General features: G+C 37.6%; 2 protein-coding genes and 1 pseudogene across 5 annotated transcripts; all 3 read left to right on the forward strand.

Annotated features, from left to right (window-relative positions):
* The first annotated feature begins 106 nt into the window (after positions 1-106).
* LOC113720271 (ylmG homolog protein 1-2, chloroplastic-like) lies at positions 107-2,023 on the forward strand (annotated as a pseudogene).
* A 2,455-nt stretch (positions 2,024-4,478) lies between these two features.
* Positions 4,479-14,383, forward strand: LOC113720263 (succinate-semialdehyde dehydrogenase, mitochondrial-like). Its single transcript, XM_027245181.2, has 20 exons — positions 4,479-4,761; positions 5,360-5,473; positions 5,652-5,751; positions 6,246-6,294; positions 7,076-7,163; positions 7,253-7,363; positions 7,681-7,743; positions 7,865-7,975; positions 8,731-8,796; positions 8,903-8,980; positions 9,057-9,134; positions 10,126-10,192; positions 11,133-11,218; positions 11,512-11,544; positions 11,634-11,666; positions 12,131-12,231; positions 13,303-13,388; positions 13,582-13,688; positions 13,759-13,836; positions 14,059-14,383. Exons 1-20 carry the CDS (start codon positions 4,621-4,623, stop codon positions 14,089-14,091), a joined length of 1,623 nt encoding a protein of 540 aa, XP_027100982.1. The 5' UTR covers positions 4,479-4,620; the 3' UTR covers positions 14,092-14,383.
* Positions 14,384-18,187: 3,804 nt separating this feature from the next.
* On the forward strand, positions 18,188-21,028 carry LOC113736815 (myb family transcription factor IPN2-like). 4 transcript variants are annotated; one of them, XM_072049464.1, is made up of 6 exons: positions 18,188-18,532; positions 18,733-18,809; positions 18,941-19,007; positions 19,231-19,300; positions 19,625-19,694; positions 19,956-21,028. In XM_072049464.1, the coding sequence occupies exons 1-6, from the start codon at positions 18,358-18,360 to the stop codon at positions 20,817-20,819; spliced, it is 1,323 nt and encodes a 440-aa protein (XP_071905565.1). In that variant the 5' UTR covers positions 18,188-18,357; the 3' UTR covers positions 20,820-21,028. The 4 variants fall into 4 exon arrangements, with proteins under 4 accessions (XP_071905565.1, XP_071905566.1, XP_027119780.2 ...); XM_072049465.1 differs by having other exon boundaries at positions 18,941-18,998; XM_027263979.2 differs by having other exon boundaries at positions 18,189-18,532; positions 18,941-18,998; positions 19,652-19,694.
* The last annotated feature ends 18 nt before the right edge of the window (positions 21,029-21,046 follow it).

Below are 21,046 nucleotides of genomic sequence, written 5' to 3' on the forward strand. Positions count from 1 at the left end.
TCCCCTGCCATCATCCTCTCTTGTCTTTTTTTTTTTTTTCTCTCTACGTCCGGCGCCATTCCTCTCCCACCTCTCTGTGGAAAAAAAAAAAAAAAAGAAAAGAAAGATGGTGAGAAGCGGGAAGGGGACAGGGGAGCGCGAGGGTGGCGGGGCAGAGGTGGGTGGCGGGGCAGAGGTGGGTGGCAGGGGGAGGGGAAAGGCGGGGCAGAGGGGCAATGCTGCTAGGGGTGGCGGAGGGGAGGGGGAAGGCGGGGCAAAGGGGGAAGGGGCAGAGGGTGGCGGAGGGCGGGGCAGAGGGGGGTGGCGGGGGGAGCGGAGGAGAGGGGTGGCGGTTACTGGCAGGCTGCTGGGGGTGGCAGAGGTAACGGGGAAGAAGAAGAAGAAGAAGAAGAAAGGAAATAAAAAGGAAAGAAAGGAAAAGAAAAAGAAAGGGAAAGAGAAAAAAAAAAAGAAAAAAAAATTTTTCACCTTACAAAAACTTCTACAAAATTTTTTCAAAAACTTCTACAGTGCACTACAGTAAAGTTTTAGACAAACTCCCAAAAAACTCAGGTTCCAAACAGGCCCCTAGTTTGGAGTCCGCTGCGTTTTCAAAATAACCACACTGCTGTTATTATTATTATTATTTATAAGAGTAAATTGCGTGATATGTCACCAAATTATTGAGTTGTAGCCCTTTTGATCACCAAATGGAAATAAGTTTGTTTAGATGAAATCAAATAGAAATATATTATATATTATTTGTACTGGTCAAGTGAAATTAAATAAACATATACATGGATTTTTATAAACAAGAAAAACTATTTATATGCATGTTACAAAATAAATTTTTTCATCATTTATTGATCATGTGTATGAATAATTTTTTTTAACCTATGTATATATCTATTTGATTTCACCTAAACAGTACGAATAGCATATAATTTATCTCTATTTGATTCGTGCAAAATCAAATAGAGATACATTAAATACTATTCGTACTGTTCAGATAAAATCAAATAGATATATACATAAATTTTCATAAACAAGAACAAAATTATTTTGTAAAAAAATATCATACACACGAGCAATAAGGGTTGAAAATTTTCATTTGTAAAATGTAAGAGACAAAAGATTCATTTTGTAAAATATGAAAGATTGTGAATCAGATTATGTAAAATATAATTTGACAAATTCTCCTCTAAAAAATAATCATATGCAAGGCACGTGGTGGATTATAATAAAAAATTAGTTAAAAATCTAGATAGGGACCAAATTAGACCAATGTGAATTTGTAAGGAACGTAAAATTATACTTTTAAAAATGAGCAACGAAAAAATTCATTTTGCAAAATGTAAGACTTGTTTTAAACGATTTTTCCTTCTCGAAACAACCTTACCGCTGCCTATCATTTACAACTTTCCTTCTCCATCGCTAATCCTAAATGGCCGACAATAATTAGCGCTTCCTCGGCGATCCTTATTAATAAGCCATTTAACAAGACCTCTAGTTACTAGAACCCCGCCTCCCCCTTCAATATTTGCTCATCGGTTCAACTCAGACTAAGACTACATTGTTCGCTCTCACTTTTAACGACCTCCAAATTGTTGGCCATTAAGGCTCTCAATCTGGACCAGCAATTGAAGGGCTTTCATGACCTCTCGGAGCCTTTAGTCAACTCAGCCAACCCAACTTTTTTTGGTTGCTATTTGGGATGCTTCCATCGAACTTTGAACACACCATTCACTGCCGGGATGGCAAAATGGCTAGATATATACATTGAGGCTTTGATGGTTAGGGTCTTGTTGAGCTGGTTCCCTAATATAATTTGAGATAGGCAGCCATTGTCAGTAATTAGGGACATTTGTGATTTGTATTTGAATCTTTTCAAGAATATAGTTGCTTCGACCTTTTTAATACCCTGGATGTCAATTCGTTGTTGACATTTGCCATTTTGGGGGCGCTCGACTCCATTTTGGAAAGCAGCAAAAAAATTTTAGGTGAGTGGATGATCAATTGGATTTGCGTTTATATCTCTGATTAGGTATTAAGGACAGTTAGTACTGTCAAATTTGTAACTTTTGGAGAAACAAATATATGATGTTTATGACTAATAGCTTGTTGATTTCTGATTTATGAACAGGAGTCAACTTTTGGTCCATATAATATAAAGGGAAAATCGTTTAAAACGTCCATCACATTTTGTAAAATGATTTTTTTTCGTCTTTCACTTTTAAAAGTGTAATTTTACGTCCCTAACAAATTCACATTGATCAAATTTAGTCTCTACCTAGGTTTCGAACTAATTTTTTACCAGAATTCATCACGTGCCTTGCACGTGATCATTTTTAAGGGCAAAATTATCAAATCAAATTTTACATAATTCAATTCACGGTCTCTCGCATTTCATAAAATGAATTTTTTTGTCCCTAACATTTTAAAAAATGAATTGTTTCGTCCCTCACATTTCACAAAATGAATTTTTTCATCCCTTATTGATCATGTCTATTTTTTTTCTTTAAACCCATATATATATATCTATTTAATTTCACCTGAACAGTATGAATAGTATGTAATATATCTCTATTTGATTTCATCTAAATAGGCTATTCGTAGTTGTATACATGTTATTCAATATATATATACAAGGGTTTAAAACTAGCAATTTTATTTTAAATCCATGTATATATCTATATGATTTCATCATGTGTACCTATTCAATATTTATAACCTTTCTCTTTTGGTAATAATTTATCTATTCAGTTGTATAATAAGGTCATCTAATTAATGGGGTCTAAATTGAATTCTATAATTTTTCTAACAAATTGCAATTTAAATGTGAAGTTTCTACACGCCACTTTTAAGACCAATAATTGAATTACTTATCTTGCGATTGTCTTAAAATTTGAAAGTGCCAATCATTTATTTCTTTTTGTCATACTTTTCCTTTATTTATTTTTTCTGTCCAAATTTAATTTGATATAAACATTTGACAATGTTTAGGATTAAATGTCTTATTTGTTTTCAAATTTCGAGTAAAAAAAATGAATATGAGTGAAAAACTATCAATTTCTTTTAAATTCATATATATATATATATATCTATTTGATTTCATCTGAATAGCACGGATAACATGTAATATATCTCTATTTGGTTCACCAGGTGAAATCAAATAGAGATATATTATATGCTATTCGTATTGCTCAGGTAAAATTAAATAGATATATACGTGGATTGAAAAAAAATTATTCACACACATGATCAATGTGAGGAACGAAACAATTCATTTTGTGAAATGTGAGAGACTATGAATCGACTTATGTAAAATTTAGTTAGATAATTGTGCCCTTAAAAAATGATCACGTGTAAGGCACGTATGGATTCCGTCAAAAAACTAGTAAGAAACCTATGTAGGGACTAAATTTGATCAATGCGAAATTGTAAGGGATATAAAATTACACTTTTAAAAGTAAGGGACGAAAAAGTTATTTTGCAAAATGTGAATGACATTTTGAACGATTTTCCCTAATATAAATTTGAAGTTTTGCAAAATTTTTTTTTTTTTTTGGGTGAAAGTAAGTTCACACAAAAAGTTGTATAGATGAAACAGTCGCTAAAAAAGTGAATTTCTGCCTCTTCTAACAGCATAATTAGATAGAATAACCTAAATGTTACTGATTTACTAATTAAGTGACAATTTTTGCTAAAAAATTAGTTTACTGACCAAAACAGTACAACTCAATAGTTTAGAGACTATTCCCTGAGATGTATCCCACATCGGGGTTGGGAGGGTTTGGGTTGGTAGTTATAAGTCTCCTGTGGGACCTCAAAGGATACCGGCTTTTGGGGTTCCCTCGAGGTTTAGGTTTGTAAAAATTGACGTAAGCTCTTCGGGCTTCGAAAGAAAAAAAAAATAGTTTAGAGACATTTCGCGCAAATTTTTTTTTTTTTTTTTTTGCATATTGTGTGATAAGAAATAATGACACGTTTTTGTTATTAGATTAATGAAAAATTCAAATTTATCTGCGTAACATCTACTAAAAATTGAGTTTAAATGTATAATTATTTTTAAATTGATATAAATGAGTGAATCAAATCAACTTATTACCCACCAATTAAATAAATTTAATTGAGCACAAATTTAGACCCATTCAAAATTCATTATATGTCCAAGTCCATTTATTAGTCATGAATATAATAACAATAAAATGTCATTATTTCTGATCACACAATATGTAATAAAATAAAATAACATTGCAAATAAACTATATGAACGAATAATTGAGTATACCCATATTTATTTATTAAATGAATACAAATCGGCGATTCATCTCGTCTCACTGAGGATTATATTCATTACTCAACTATGACATCACGCCTCTAGGTTGACCCAATTCCCAACATTTCCATCGATCAATTAATGCTCTCCTAAAACTGACGAGTGCTGGCGGTGTGCTGAATCTGCTGATCCATCGTCGTCCATCAGTGCCAGACTTAGCTCAATCATTAAACGCTACTATTGCATCACGACGACTACTCTGAAAAAACTGACAAAGTGCTGTTAATACTACTACTGCTGCAAAGGAGGGTTAATTTGATCTAAGACCAGCAGCAGGAGGAAGAGGACGCATCTCAAGGGGCATGGCCTGCTTCCGCTCTGTCTTCAGCACCAGGTTCCCTCAATCTCATCGTTTATTTCTACATTTGGCTTCTCCTCTGCCTCGGGCGCCTGCGCATACAACAGCCGCCGCCACACCCCAACCTCTCTTCTTCATTCGCCAGGTAACCATTTCCTACTAGTAATTATTACTGCTCGCTTTCATTCTCACTTTGCCTTCCTTCACATTTCACCACCCCCGCCGCTTTCCATCCTTCTTCGTCTAACATCATGCTCAGCTAACTATTTCCTATTTGCGAACTTTCTTTTCGTTCCTTTTGCGCCCCCCCCCCCCCCCCCCCAACACCAAAAAAAACAACCAAGCAAAAAAAAAAAAAAAAAAAAACCAATAATCAACCACTCAACATCTCCTGGTTCAATCATTTGTTCACCATCACTTGATTCATGTTGCTTCCTCTTAGATTCTCTGCACTTCATCATACTTGTACACATTCCCCACGCCTCTCAATCTTGAACGTCCAATCTCTGCTTCTCAAATACTACTAAATAATGGGGATGGTGTTCTCAATTGGTTGGGTGTTGATGCATCTTGGACTCGGGGATTTTATTTTCATTGACTGCTACAAAGAGGCTATTTCCTAGTGACGTCTTTGTTCCACCCTACTTCAAACTTCACCCATTCCTCAAAGTTCTCTTTCGCATTTTGCTTTTCCCACTGCTAATGACTGATGACGTTTAGACTGCCTTGGAATGATTGTTCAGATAAATATGCAAGCACAAAACGTTGCTGCTCGTCTTAGCAGCTCCGGGTTTCTTCACGCTCAGGGCCTTGTTGGGGGCAAGTGGACAGATGCTTATGACGGCAAGACTATTGAGGTTTTCTCTACACTACCCCTACCACACAGGGGAAAAAATACAGAAAGATTAGAATCACTAACTGGGTGGCTGCAAAACAAGAAAACCACGCACAAACCTTTCTTCTAGAAAAGAATCTTCCACTTTACGTTGCACCCCGTTTGATGTGTATGTGTATTTGTGTTTCTGGGCTTGGCAGGTACGCAACCCTGCTACTGGAGAAGTTATTGCAAACGTTCCATGTATGGGTAGGAACGAGACGAATGATGCAATCACTTCAGCATATGACGCATTCAACTGTAAGTGGACCACATGTGTGTGTGAGTGTATTGTATTGTCTTCTCTGTATTTCTGGCTTAGTTTTCGTATCTGATCTAATGCTGAAGTAAACTGTTCTTCTTGGTTCTTTAATTTACCTTTGCAAAGGTGATTACAACTTTTGCTTGCAAGCAAACACTAATATTGCGCAAGTTTCCATTTGTATCAGTTTAAGAAGGAGATCTCTGAAATCTTTTCACATAGTTGAAGGCAACGGCATAGAACATGAAAAAGGTTTTGTCATAAATAGAATATTGCTTGTTTATACTGATAAGTTTTCTTCTGGAATGTCAGATTCCTCATGTTTCCTTCTTCCCTTTCATGTTTTCAATGACACGTCTGATTGTCTTGCCTTTGTGTGTTAATTATGAAAAAAGTACCATTTTTCAGCCTTAGTAGGCTAATTTTATATGAATCTATTATACTCTTGACGTGTTACATAGTTACCTGACATGTCAATATTTTGTTGTAAAAGCTTGGAAGAAACTTACTGCTGCTGATAGGAGCAAGCGATTAAGGAAATGGTATGGCAAAATTCATATCCAGCAAAGTTTCTATTTAATGCACCCATATGATTTTGTGTGCATACAATTCTTTGTTATTCATATGTAGCACTTGAGATGGCGGTGATTTATATCTTTTATTGTTTCTCATTCACTTTGTATCTATAGCAAGATGAAATGTTACTTCATCCCCAGTTAACCAATATACACATAAAATGAGGGGAACTTTATTTTATATATGTTTATTGTTCTATCTCAATTGTACCAAGTACTTTTTTATTTTTGTCATGAAGCAACCACCCCACAACATTTGACACTGTTCTAGCAAAAAGCCAATGAGACAAAGATATTCTGATGATTTTATCACAAGTTTTGATTCAGAAGAGTTCCATTGATTTGAGATGTTCGTTATTGGACTCTTTCAATTTCAGCAATCTTACCCTAAACGTAAAAGAGGCAGGTTCTTTTTGTTTTTGGTTCTGAGTCCCAATGGCATCTAATTGTACTGCCATTCCTAATGCTTGTTGGTTATTGTGTAGCAAGAGTACTTCATTGTTGAGGTGGTAATATTCTTTCTTACAGAGAAAATGGAAAAAACTCATTAATAATATGATGTTAGTGTGTGGATATATGTCTTCTTTGGGTTGAGCTTTTATTATGTTTAAGAGTTGCTTGTCCAAGTAAGAAGAAAAGGGACCAGCATAAAGGCTTTACCTTGAAGTTGCATTAACCCTGTAGAAAACTTTACCACAAACAGTAAGAAGATATAAGGATCTTTAAAATGCATCGTTTTGCATTCAAGGTATGACTTGTTAATGGCCCACAAGGAGGAGCTCGGTCAACTTATAACACTGGAGCAGGGAAAACCTCTAAAGGAGGCAATTGGTGAGGTATTTGATTATCATTTTTCGCTCCAGCACTGCAAGTATTAGTATGCAGATTGCATCTTTTAGAATATTGACGAAATAATGATTTTCAGGTGGGTTATGGGGCGGGTTTCATTGAATTCTCTGCAGAAGAAGCTAAACGTGTGTATGGTGATATCATTCCCTCTCCATTACCGGATCGCCGGTTGTTTGTTTTAAAGCAGGTATAAACATGGTCTTTAACATTTTAATTTTTTTTCACCAAGCTGTCAAACTTTGGGAATTTAAAACTCATTTCAAAAATGTCCTAGATGATCTTTTGGAACCAGGTGAAGCCTAACCTTTTATCTTTCTGTGTCTATGTGAATGTGATCTAGAGTAAAAATTTCCCATTCTAGCATTACTATTTGCTATCTTGCTGATGTATGCTTCCAGTTATCTGAAATTAGTTAGTGCAGATTTTTACTGCAATGACTGTTCCCTGATTATTTTAGTTTAATATATTTGCTCTATCAAAATGAAAGATGGATTTTGTTTGCAGCCTGTAGGTGTTGTCGGTGCCATTACACCCTGGAATTTCCCCTTGGCCATGATCACTAGAAAAGTGAGTCTCTGGAGGCTACTTACTGTTTGGTTATCATCCACTCCTTTATACTTTTGCATTCTGTATTAGAATCATAAACTTTTCAGTGGGTGCTATGGATAAGGATTGATCATTATACCAGGTTGGTCCTGCCCTTGCCTGTGGCTGCACAGTGGTTATCAAGCCTTCTGAACTCACACCTTTGACTGCTTTAGCGGCAGCTGAACTCTCCCTTCAAGCTGGAATACCCCCGGTAATACTGATATTTGTGTTGGATACAAGATGAGGTTATTGATTGAGTCCAATCGCAATGAGTTGTAGCCTCGTAGATCTTGTTACTGTACTGTTACGTGGCTTTTCCCATTATGACGCTTGTTTGACACAATCTAGCATTTCCTTTTGCTGCTTATACAGCCTTTTTAGTATAATTTGTCGCTGTCTCCAGGGTAGTGCTCTGTGTTACGGATGTGTTACTGCAACCTCAACTAGAAGCTTTAGGGAGAGCTTCTTTTTCCTAATAGAAAAAGAAGTTCTCAACTGCTTGGGTTTAGGGAGGATAGAGGTCTAATATAATTTAAAAATTTATGCATCTTTTATACAAATGATACAAGATAATAGAGGAAGCAAGAAAAAAGGAGGAGGAAAAGTTCAAATGTACAAGTTTTGGCGCAAGGAGGCATGTGGTTTTAAAATGGTAATTATATGCTTGATCATCTACTGTTTGGAAAGCTTTCTACTTTGTGTAGCCTGAGAAATTGTGAAGCTAGAATATGGAAAAGACTAAATGTAGTCTTAAATATGTTAAACCAAAATGCACCTGCAATCCTCTCTTGCTTCCTCCATCACTGTGTGTGCCTTTATAGTTTTTTGGATATGCTCATATTTCTAGTACATAAGTTCCTTCTCTCCTTTTTCTATTTTTGGCGGTACCAAAGTTAAATCTAGAATTCTCTTTTCATATTTTTAAAATTTTAATCTTTACCAGTTGATCATAATTTGATCATGCAGGGTGTGGTGAATGTTGTTATGGGAAATGCTTCTGAGATTGGAGAAGCTTTACTTTCCAGTCCCAAGGTTTACCGGCTAAATCTCTTAGATCTCTGTTTCTGCTTGAACTTGTGATGTAGCTGAACAGCAAATGATGCAAGGTGGTTCATCTGCTATCCTTAAATTCATTCAGGTGAGGAAGATCACCTTCACGGGGTCAACTGCTGTTGGAAAGAAATTGATGGCAGGTTCTGCTGGGACTGTGAAAAAGGTATGCACAGTCATTTGAAGGGTATTACATCGGCAACTGGCGAGTCTTGCTACTTACTTCTGATGTCATTTTATAGGTATCCCTTGAACTTGGAGGCAATGCACCTTGCATAGTCTTTGATGATGCAGATCTTGAGGTGGCTCTTAAAGGGACTGTAAGTCATTCATCTTTACTGATACATGAACTAACAACTGAAGTTTGTGTAATTGCTAAGCGTCAATGGATTTAGAGCCATCATAGGGTTAATTTCTAAAACATCACTAGATAGTAGATATTCAATTGGTGTCTTACAAGTTATATGCGTGCTACCTTTTGCTCTCTTTTCTTTCTCAGTCTGTAAAGGCATATGACTTTGCAGTGAAGTCCTTTTTCGCTTGTTTTGTCTGGCATGGGTGACTAGTGTGTTTCTTCTCACTTAGTGATAGAGACCACATGATTTACCATTTTTTAATTAAATTTATGCCTTTTAGAGTTGTAAAATTGTTATGTGTCTTTTGAAGTTTGTTTTCTGGCTGAGAAGATGGCTTTAATCAACTAAGTTGTAAACTATTGTAGTTCCCTCATGAGTTCTTGTTGTATTCTTAGTTGACAGAAAATGTTGACTTGTATGAGTTAAGTTGTTGATCTGAACTTCTAAACTAGTGTGTGGACGAAGGCAATGGACTTCTAAAGAGTTTCATTTCTTAGCTTCTCTGGGATGGACTTCCCAGAGAAGTGTCTTTTCTGAGGAGCCAATTTTAAGTCTGCACCAGCGCCCCCCCCCCCCCCTCTTTTTTTTTTCAAATGGACTTCCAGATTCAGGAAGCCTATTTGATGGGTTACCGAACACAACTAAAGTGAACAACCTATTGCAATGGGCTCAAGCTTGTTAAAGATGGTGCAGGAGGGATCTCACAATGCACAAGACATACTATGGTTTAACCTCCGCATATCATCTTAATATGCAGTCTTCATTGATGGTTGATCTGTTGTATGGTGTGGTTAGTAATGTACACTAACAAACATGTGCATGTAGTAAGTTCAAGTCCACTAGTTTTGTTTCCAACTCTTTTTTGAGTGATTTGGTGGTAGGAAATCTTGTTCTTTGGTTTGATTTCTAAAGGTATGTTTTCAGGCTATAGCTTGTATAAAATCTTTTGTTGCAGTTGGCGACTAAATTCCGCAATAGTGGGCAGACATGTGTTTGTGCAAATAGAATACTTGTGCAGGAAGGTATGGTTGATTTAGTGCCTCTTTGATTTATTCGGAGCATCCCTTTACTTTTGATGATGTAAGATTCAATTTGAAAGAGTTTTGCGTGTGACGGTGGTTTCATTGTAGATAGGAGCCTAAAGTATGCTCATATAGAAAAAGGAGGATAGCATGGAATTTAATATGTTAACAGTGAGATTGGAGCCCCATGATATGTTGAAAAGAAACAATGATACTATAACGAGTATTGATGTAATAAACATTAGATGGTTGAGCTAGATTTTAGGGTTCTGGGATGTACTGGAATTTTCTATACAAATTTGATTGATATATCTAAAGCAATATAATACGGACATTCACAACCGAGGCGGATATTGACTTCATAGAAATGAGGGATTGAACCTTTTCTTGAAGATCAAACTGCATGATACAAATTTACTTAAAATTGTTAACATGTGGAAGTTCGGGGAAACCCAAGTCAATTGCACCATGGTTTGAGGGGAATTAGGGTACTTGAACTTTTGATAGGCCTGCTACAATGTAACAGATGTTTATGCTTAAATTGGTAAGACAGGAGCAAGAGCATGTTTTTAGCACATGTCCATGCATGTTGTGGTAAATTTGAATGTGAACTTGTTCTGTTTACAAAATTCAGTACGGGTCCCTTGTTTTCTGTGTCTTATTAAGAATCAGAAGACTAATGAAAGGTAGACATCAAACCCAATGCAGCTTTACTTTGGGCTTGTTCTGGGGAGTTCTTGTAAGGATCCTGCATAGAACTAGGTTGTCCTCGAAAAATTGGCGATGATGAATTTGGTGCAACTTCGATTCACCATGCTGGAAAGAGAAACCCAATCACAGTTCTAAATTCTAGTTGCTTCAGTTCTACGTCAACCATCCTTGTCTAATTTGCTTTTTCCTGCAACTTAAAGGTTTCTTTGGTCTCTTCTTGTTTTCACAGGAATCTATGACAAGTTTGCTGATGCACTTTCCACTGCTGTCCAAAACATGAAAGTTGGAAATGGTTTTGGTGAAGATGTGGTGCAGGTGGTTGCACATGCATGCTAAATTCGAGAACTTCCGATTCCTAATGTCTTCGGATTTCTGCTTCTATTTGTTTTTTTCGTAATAAGTTGTATGATCTTAGAGTTATGTTCTAATTACTGATGGTATTCTGTTCAGTCTTGTAACAGAAGTACTTGAACCTTTTATATCTCCTTGTTAGGGAACTCTTGATAGTGGTGCTTCATTGTTCTTAACTTCATCTTGTTCCCTTCTTGGTTAGTAAGGACAATGAACTAAATTATCTGGCTGGAGAGTTGACTTCTTTATTTTTGCAGGGTCCTCTAATCAACGAAGCGGCGGTACAGAAGGTCAATTACCTGCATTAAGATTTAGTATTCAATCATTCGGAATTGGATGATGAATTTTTTAAATAAATCCTCCGGGAATTATCTTGCAGGTGGAATCACTAATTAAAGACGCTATCTCAAAGGTTTGTTGATCACCTCTGCTGTAAAACTCACTTCTTTTGGACTCACTGCAAGTTGTTATAGTAATTGTCTTGAGCTACTTTACAACAACAATTTTCTATTTGGAGTATTGTTCTCGTTCACTGCAAGTATATGTATTATTGTTGAAGGTTCAGGAATGCCTAGAACTATGCAATTTTGACACTTCAGACCCTATATCATTCATCTGAAATATGTTGAACCATGCTTGTATTGGCATTTGTCTTTAAGTAGAGGAAATATGTTTTCCAAGCAAGGAGGAACTAGGCCTATGATAATATAAAAACCAACCAAGGGGGAACTAGGCATATGATGATGTAAAAACAAGTTAAGATGATGTTTTTATTGGACATGTGCCTGTCTCTGGATATCCTCCACTGTTTAAAAAGCACGATTTACTGTACTGCTTTCATATTTAACGTCAACTAACATGTGTCGCTGTTTGAAGGGAGCAAAAGTTATTCTAGGAGGCAAAAGACACAGTCTTGGGATGACTTTTTATGAACCTACAGTGATCAGTGATGTCAAAAATGAGATGCTTATATCAAGGTAAATCAGACTACCTGATGAAGCACTGTCGCATGTGCTCATTTTCAAATTGCATCTGTGATAATGCAGCAGTCGCTTGCCAAATGCATCTCCGAGGGTTCATTTCTAAAATAATCAACTATGAACACCAAATTTAGCATATCAAATGATAATTGATCGCTTTATCTGTCATAATGTGTTCATACAGATGAGTCGTTTATGAGATCAAAATTACTGTATCGCATGTGAAATTGTTAGGATTTGGTACTTGTTCATAACACTTGAATGATTTTCTGGTCAGAATTTGCTGCTAGTTGATTTTGGTCTACAGTACGATCTGGGTAAATTGAAATAACGAGGAGGAAATTCAAATGATGGGATCCGTGACTCTGGTGCCTAAATGGAGAATTTGCTCATACACGTCTTTCCTGAAATAATTATTGTTAATTGAATGGGAGTCACACTTAGGATTTCACTGCAAAAACAAAGCGAGGAAATATATAGTTTCAAGAGTTTGAGGCCAGGAATTGGTGTACTCAATAATGTTGTTTTTCGATTTCTTCATGGTTTTATGCCATTGGAACACACAAAGATGCTCACAAAACTTTGTGCTGAAAAGTTGCATATGCATGGCGCGCTCTAGCAGTGGTTGGAGCTTCATACGCTGGCATCATCGTCTTATTATTTGAAGGTGAAGAAAATAAATATCTGGGGATATTAGTTGAGAAAGATTAGTGGAGAAATGCAAAAGCAATGGCCATCAGCATTGGAGCAATTGCATTCTGAGATTATCTATACTTTATATTCCCTTTCCTCTTGTCCTTAATGTCGGTTGTTGCAGGAGTGATGCATGGAACATTTACCTTTGCTGCTTTTCTAGTAAACCAAATGATTATAGGATCTATTAATTTTTAAGTAATCTTATTATTATTATTATTTTTTAGGTAATCTTATTGAACCTTTGTATTCATATCATTCAGGTGGTAGTTGATGAGTACAAGATACACGTACTAATTCTACGCTGTGGTTCATCACTTCTTTATTTTTTTGGCTGGTTCATGTTTGACTTGAAACCTTTGGGTTGTTGTCCAGGGAGGAAGTGTTTGGACCTGTTGCCCCACTTTTGAAGTTTAAAACTGAGGAGGAAGCTATCCACATGGCAAATGATACCAATGCAGGTTTGTGTAAATGGAATTTTATACAAACTTGAAAGTCTTAGATGACAATTTTCTAAAGAAGTTTCTTTGATTCATTGATGTGGACAAATTGTACAATTTCTATAAAGGCACCCTATCAAGGATATAAATGGCATTGAAACATGTTAGCTACTTATTATTTTTCTAATAAAATCTTCGTGTTTGCACATCCAAGGTTTGGCTGCCTACTTATTCACCACAAACGTTCAACGGTCTTGGCGGGTCTCTGAAGCTCTTGAGTACGGTATAGTCGGAGTTAATGAAGGGATTGTTTCAACTGAGGTTTGTGTTTCATGCATCTGGTGAGATATGAGGTGTTGTTACCATTGGCATTGACCTCCTTTCTGTGCAGGTGGCACCATTTGGAGGTGTAAAACAGTCGGGCGTTGGCCGAGAAGGTTCGAAGTATGGAATGGATGAATATTTGGAGGTACGCTTTCTATGAACAAATATTGCTTTTCAGGGAATTAAACATGGTGATGCTACGCAGTTAAGATATAGCATTGCAAACACTGAGTGGCATGCCATCAAAGCTAGTAGTTGATTAAAGAACAGTGGTTAACCTGTAATTGATATGTTTTCACATGCGATGATATTGTGGTCTGGATTCCCATTTATTCGCGGGTGACATTGATTTTTGATTTTAATGCAGATCAAATATGTATGTTTGGGAAATTTAAGCTGAGTCGAAACTGAGGTGGCTTGCAAATGTTTTGAAGCAGTTCCTGTAAAGTCGGCACGCTCTGTTGCACACCCCATGTTTGAAGTTGGCTCAGAGCTCTGTTGTGCACCCTATGTTTGAAATACACCCTCTGTTGCCTATGTAGTATGTTCTACAACCTGGAGGCAATTTTTTTTTGTTCCTGCTGTTTTATTCTTGTAAACACCCTAGGCCTTTTTTTTTTTTTTTTTTGGGAGTAATTCACACAAAGAACGGGATAATAAGTTTATTTTACTTACCTAAAGCTTTTGAGTTACGGCTATCTCAGAAAAAAGAGCAAGGGAAACGAGAAAGTTCGTAGGAAAGAAAGAAAATGGTCCAAGCAAAGGGCGGGCAGGAATCGGATTCCCATCCGAGTGCTATTATTCTCTGGGGGCTGCTGTTTTTCTGGCCTTTTTGCTTAGCGTACAACAAAGGTGGAAGGAAGGGTAGATAAAATTAAGTTGTTGAAATGAGAGGAGAATTTTAACATGTTATTCTCCGAGAGAATTAATTGGTGGTTTTCCCATTTTTAAGCTGATCCTCTCTGGCGTTTAGTTTCGGGCTAACAGCAGTAGTGTATGGTAGAGGCATCATTTTTGCTTTGGCGATGAAGCGAGAAAAGTTTTTTACTAGCTGTTTGCTTAGTAAGTATTGTGTCGAGCTGAGTTTGGTGCGTCGGTGATTCTTTGCCTTTCTTGGGCAAACCAACCCTTGATGATATTCTCGCTGCTACTAGCGAATTTTCAATTTATTACGAATGGGAGAGAACGAAATGAGGGAAAACAAAGGGAAAATAATTTTTTTTTTAATTTTAAAAAAAAAACGGAGTTTTGGTCCACTTTCTTTCCAAACAAACACAGCGGCGGTGACAGGCACTGTTAAGAGGAGGAGGAGCCAGCAGCAGCAAAAGGAGGACGGGTCCCACAAGTTCTCTTTGCTAAAAGAATATATTCACTAAGCGGAGGAATAAATTCTGTAAAGCGCACAGAAGATGCTTAAAATTTAAGCAAACAGGGCCTATTCCTACAATCCGGTGGAACGGTAGCCGCCTTTTTTTTTTTTTTTTTTTTTTTCCGAATTGCAGTTTTTATTATAAATTATTATTTTTTAACACATGATGATGAGTGTCTATTAAAAAAAATAATAAATAAAACCAAGAGAGTTGATACAGCTGCTGCTACTTGTCGATTAAAACAAAAGTTGCGACACTTGAAAACTTTTCTCATCCGGGGGATGTTTCTTTATCGTAAGTAAGGTGGACAGCACAGCACGGCACTGATGCAGCTGCTCTAATGATGAAGAATTGTCTAACTTTAAGACAGATTTGCTTTTTTTCGTCGTCGTCGACCGTGAGAGAGTGAGTGAATGAATTATATCGTACTTGTAATCATTTGGCAATGCATGTAGCCAACCAACCAAGTCCCTATGTTGTAATGTTGGGGCTCTTATTATTGATTTAATAATAATATTAATTGTTGTTGTAATGTTTTTCTTGTCTTAGCGAAAACAATTAATAATCATGACCTCTAATTGGAGTTTAGACCCCAATGTTCGGAACCAATTTTTTTTTTTTTTTTTTTTTTATGAGTATTTGGAATTTAGGAGAAAAATTTTGGTAAACTAGGGAGGTAGCTGATACAGTAGCGTAGTATTATCCTTAAAAAGGTTCAAGGCATTGTACAAGGAATAAAGTGTACAAGGAAGGGGGATAAATGGGTTGCTTTTTAGGCTAACGGGCGGGGCAAAGGATTTAAGGGAATTAATTATTAATTAAGAGAGAGTTTTTTTTTTTTTTTTTTTTTTTAAATTTGGGGTGGGGGGTGGGGGGTGTGTGTGTGAAGAAGAGAATCTTTCCTTTGATTGTTAAAGAAGAAAGCATTTATTCCATTCCACTGGGGAGCTCTGTGTGGCCGCGGGGGTGAATAGTGAAGGGATGAGATAAAACTTTGCTGCTTTTAAGATATTTGTCCGTTTGTTTATGAATTAAATCAACAAAACAGTAGTATTAGTAGTAGTAATTAATAGTGGATTAATTACTACTATACTACTAATTAAGTGTTGGGGCGTTTGACTTAGGTATGTGTACACGTAGGTACGTGAGGAAGTAGGATTTCAGATTAGTACGTACGTTGTAGTGATGAGGTTGAGATACTAGGCTCCCTCCGGATTGATATATACAGTACGAGTTAGTTATCTTATGTGTGATGGATGGATTGATTGATGATCAATTGATCATGATATGATATCAAAGTAGTAGTAGTATTTTACCATGGATGGATGCATGGAAGTGCGTGCGTATGGGCTGGACAATCTTCACGTCCACAAAAGCGCTAGCTAGACTGCCTGCTTCAGAGAAGAAAAAGAGATTATTAATTACTAATGACCCAACCTCCTTTACTAATTACTCCTTGTCTCCAACAAACATTTCATTCTTTTGCCAAATTACCTCCCACGTACCTATAGATAAGAATAAGATAGCTGCATTGCATGCTTAATTAATTTGGTTCAAAAAAGCAGAAGACATGAAAAGCTCCACATTAATTGCTTTACTGCTTCAGCGCTTTGGTTTTCCCGTCCCCTCCTTTTGTAAAATACTCCCTACCCACCATTCCATTTTTCAAATACTTTTACCATCATCCATTCATTCAATTCTTCTTGATTTTTTATTTTATTTTTTTTTCGACGGAGTGGATGTCCGGGTCAAGTCCGTAAAGGCGGCCCGACTAATCCCATTCCGGCCTAGCCCAGCGTCCCAATCAGACCTAGCACGTTAGATGCACGGAGAAGCCGATGTTGCTGCGGAGGGTCGAACCTGACTGTCCCGAGGAAGAGGTTCGACCCCAGGTTCAATTCTTCTTGATTGATGCATGTTGTTGTGTTATACTACTACTGACTCGTACGGAGTATTATACGTGCATGGGATGGGAGTTGGGAGTTGGCGGGAGTTGGGAGGAGCTCGCTCCATTTGGAATCACTGCAGGGCATAGCATGCATGCAGCTTACAGCAGTAATGGTAGTAGGAGAAGGAAGGGTAGCAGTGCTAGTTTTTTTTTTTTTTTGTACGTATATATATAGCACACATGAATGCCTTTGCTTTTTCTTTTTTTTTCTTTTTTCTGAAATTTTCTGAAATTTTCTTCATTGCTCGAATATCGTTACCTACTGTCAAGTGATTTAAAAGATACCGATCCTCAGCTTATTTAAAACAGGTGCTGTGTAGATATGTATATAAATAGTCGTTTTGCCTTTGCGTTGAGGCTTTGGAGGAGCGACTGCCAGTGTACGCACGTACGTATGCTTGAAACAGAGCCATTCATATATACCATTAATTGGCACCAGAGTATAAAATGCATGAACACACATAATTTTGTTGTCTATAAAAAAAAATGAATGTACTTCCGTAATTAATTTCACCTTAAATTAGTCTGCATGACCGATCGAGCAACTGTTTGTTCATTAATTATTGAGACAATTGACTAATTTGCTTAGTAATTAACTTACTTGTTAGTATATACTACTCCATTAAGTAGTGACATGAGTACATAGTATTATATTACTCGCACCAGCCAATAACATGCACGTCTGAGACATCTGTGTACCTGCTAACTTTTGGGTCGTTTACTGAAAGGAGTATGTAATTAGCAGTAGTAGTATCATCATTATATCATCACGTCCTTGAGTGCTTTGTCATTAAAGCAGATGGAAGCTTAATTAATAATCACGGAGATCGATGAGGATCAAGTAGCAAAAGCTTCAAGCCTAATGCCATCAATTACCTACCCACTCTCAACAATTTTCATTTTAGATATATAGGCCAAATACCATAGGTGGACCAAAGCAAAGAATAAGAAAAATTGACCAGTGCAGGCTAATCTTCTGTGTTTGTAAAAACCGTCTAGTAATTTTCTGGTTTTTTCTTTTTCTAAACAGGTGTAGCTCCATCGAGTTGCCTTTTTTTTTTTGTCTTACAGTATAGTATAGGGCAAGATTTCGTTGCGTAGTAGGGGTCCAGGGGTTTCTTTCAAAGTAGTAGTAACTCCTATATTTCAGAAAGCAGGAAAGCCGTGTTCACTTTGTCCAATTAAAACCGCACCTATATTCTCTTCTCTCCTCTATATGCCTGCAGGCATTTGTTCTTGTTCCTGAATCTCCCAAAAAAACCCACCCGCCCCCCGGTACGCTCCCCATTCATTCATTCATTCTTGGCAGCAGCAGGCAGCAGCTAGCCGTGTGTGCGGGAGAGAGAAAATGTTCCATACAAAGAAGCCGGCCTCAGCTATGAATTCGCATGAGAGGCCCATGTCATGTGTTCAGGGAGATTCCGGCCTTGTCCTCACCACTGATCCTAAGCCCCGCCTCAGATGGACTGTTGAGCTTCATGAGCGTTTTGTTGATGCTGTAACCCAGCTTGGTGGACCTGACAGTACTCACCTTTTCTACTACTACTTCTACTTCCTCCTTCTTCTTTCTTAGCTCCAATCATTAATATTGATCATCTTCTCTTTTTGTTTTTGGTCGCCAGTTATACGTATTTGATCTCCATACGTGCCTTTTCTTAAACTTTTATTTCTGATCTTCCTAATTTTGTCGTTCTTGTCTTTAATTGATACTGTGCGCATGCAGAGGCCACCCCAAAGACAATCATGAGAGTTATGGGAGTCAAGGGTCTCACTCTTTATCATCTCAAGAGCCATCTTCAGGTTTCTTAATTACTTCAAACATGATGAGATGTTTCCCAACTTCTTTACTTGATTTCCTCCAGAAACACATCTAACTTGTATCTGTTCTAACCTTTTGTTCCTTTTCCTCTTTCCAATCTCTTCTGGATTAGAAATTCAGGCTCGGAAAGCAGCCCCACAAGGAGTTCAGTGATCACCCGATAAAAGATGGTGAGAGAGGTGACTATTGCTAATTCTCTTCATTGGATCGCCCCAATACAATAGTAGAATCATTCACCAATTCATATATATATATATATATATATATATATATATATATATATATATTTCATGTTCTTGTAGCCGTAGTTCACGACCTGGGCTTCCCCCCAACCCAACAACTATACTATTAAACGTGTTTAACTTTTCTGCTGTTGTTGATCTTAATTATTAATGATGGCAGCTTCAACTTTAGAACTTCAACGAAGTAGTTCCGCTTCATCTTCGGGGATGATTGGTCGCAGTATGAACGAGTATGTTATAGTAATTGCCCCCTTTTCTTTTTCTTCTAATTCGCTATGTTTGGCTCTATCCTATCTTTATTGTGATTTATCTCCTTTGGAAAAAAAAAAATTCTACTTTTTGGTCTGGAAGAGTATCAAAATTTCTTTCACTACTAGTCTCTAACATCGTATTTAATTTTGGTTAATTGCGGGGCCTGATGAACAACTAGAAATCTTGCTTCTAATTTTTGAATTAAAACTTTGTAATTGTTGGTCTAATTAGTCTTATGAGCTGTTGGTTTTACTTCGTGAAACTGTATGTATGCATGGTATTTGTGATTCGATCACTGGCAGTAATGTTCGCATCACTGATGCAATTAGGATGCAAATGGAAGTGCAGAGAAGACTTCATGAACAGTTAGAGGTATGTATATATTGTATATATAGACTCGCAGCACTCTATTATACATGTGCCCGGCCGAGAGAGCACCCGGCCATCTGAATCCACCCAACCCCTCCTTCCCTGCCTCATCACTATAGGAAAAAGAGAGAGAGAGAGGGAGAGAGGAGAGGGAAAAAAAAACGTAAATAAGAAAGTCGGTATTAATCAGGAGGCTAGTCATATAATATATTCCTATACACGGGGATTGAAGAAATACTGAGGTTGAAACATGCATGTGGGCAGGTACAAAGACACCTTCAGTTGAGGATTGAGGCACAAGGAAAGTACATGCAAACTATTCTGGAGAAAGCTTGTCAAACACTGGCGGGGGAAAATATGGCTTCTGCTGCAGCAGCAGGGAGCTATAACAAGGGTGGAAATCAAGCAGGGGGAGGAGTGGTGGACATTAAGGAATTTGGTCCCCCTCTCAGTTTTCCATCTCTGCAAGACCTCAACATATACGGATCAGGTGAGCAACTTGAACTTCAACAGGGCGGCATGGTGGTGGACAGATCACCGTCGCTGGACGGATTCATGTCAAACAACAACGACACCCAACTGTGCCACCTGGGCAAGAAGAGGCCTACGCCGCCTAGCCCTTATGGCGGAGGAAGCGGCAAGAGCCCCGCCAGCTTGATGTGGTCTGATCATCATCATCACGATCTCCGCCTGCAAGAACTAGGATCAGCAGCAGCATCCTGTCTCGGTAATTCCCAAGACCATCATCATCATCACGATCCTTTCAAAGGCGATCACCACCACCAAATTCAGATGAATAATGCACCTGGAGGAGCAGGAGTACTGTCACTCGAGAGAAGCAATGTGGACGTCGTGATTGATTCTATGTCAGACAGTACCTGTAGTAATATGTACGAGACAAAGCCATTGATAAGCGGTAGTTGTGGATCAGATGGCGGTATGGTATTGGGGGGTACTGATCAAAAGAATGCATCCTCGAAGCTCGAAAGGCCCTCTCCTCGAAGAGCCTCTACTACTGCAACTACTCCGCCTCCATCGTCATCCAGTGATCATAGGATGAATCCAGTGCAGATTGGTACAGGTGCTGCCGGTGCCATGTCCCAGGCACGAAACTCTCCGTTCGGATGATCTATCGTAAGGACGGATATATTAACCATAGAGATATAGCAACATCTGGCATATGCATGAATGATGCTTCATACGAGTCTTGAATTTAGGGGTAAGATGGATATTTAGGGTTTCGGGTCTTAATTAAAGAATCACGCAAATTAATTACCTGTGAATTCATTTTGGTGACCATATATATATTTACGCATTAATTGCAGCATGATTTAACATATCCTGAATATATGTAT

This window comes from Coffea arabica, chromosome 5e, assembly GCF_036785885.1.
Source record: "Coffea arabica cultivar ET-39 chromosome 5e, Coffea Arabica ET-39 HiFi, whole genome shotgun sequence".
NCBI classification, from domain to species: Eukaryota; Viridiplantae; Streptophyta; class Magnoliopsida; order Gentianales; family Rubiaceae; genus Coffea; species Coffea arabica.

Bases quoted from the DNA above. Each gene is read 5' to 3' on its own strand.
- LOC113736815 (XM_072049464.1), top strand. From the start codon at position 18,358: ATGTTCCATACAAAGAAGCCGGCCTCAGCTATGAATTCGCATGAGAGG. The intron at 18,533-18,732 runs GTACTCACCTTT...GTGCGCATGCAG, and splicing joins CCAGCTTGGTGGACCTGACA to AGGCCACCCCAAAGACAATC. The intron at 19,301-19,624 runs GTATGTTATAGT...GATCACTGGCAG, and splicing joins ATTGGTCGCAGTATGAACGA to TAATGTTCGCATCACTGATG.
- LOC113720263 (XM_027245181.2), top strand. From the start codon at position 4,621: ATGGCCTGCTTCCGCTCTGTCTTCAGCACCAGGTTCCCTCAATCTCAT. The intron at 6,295-7,075 runs GTATGGCAAAAT...TTTGCATTCAAG, and splicing joins AGCAAGCGATTAAGGAAATG to GTATGACTTGTTAATGGCCC. The intron at 13,389-13,581 runs GTTTGTGTAAAT...TGCACATCCAAG, and splicing joins GGCAAATGATACCAATGCAG to GTTTGGCTGCCTACTTATTC.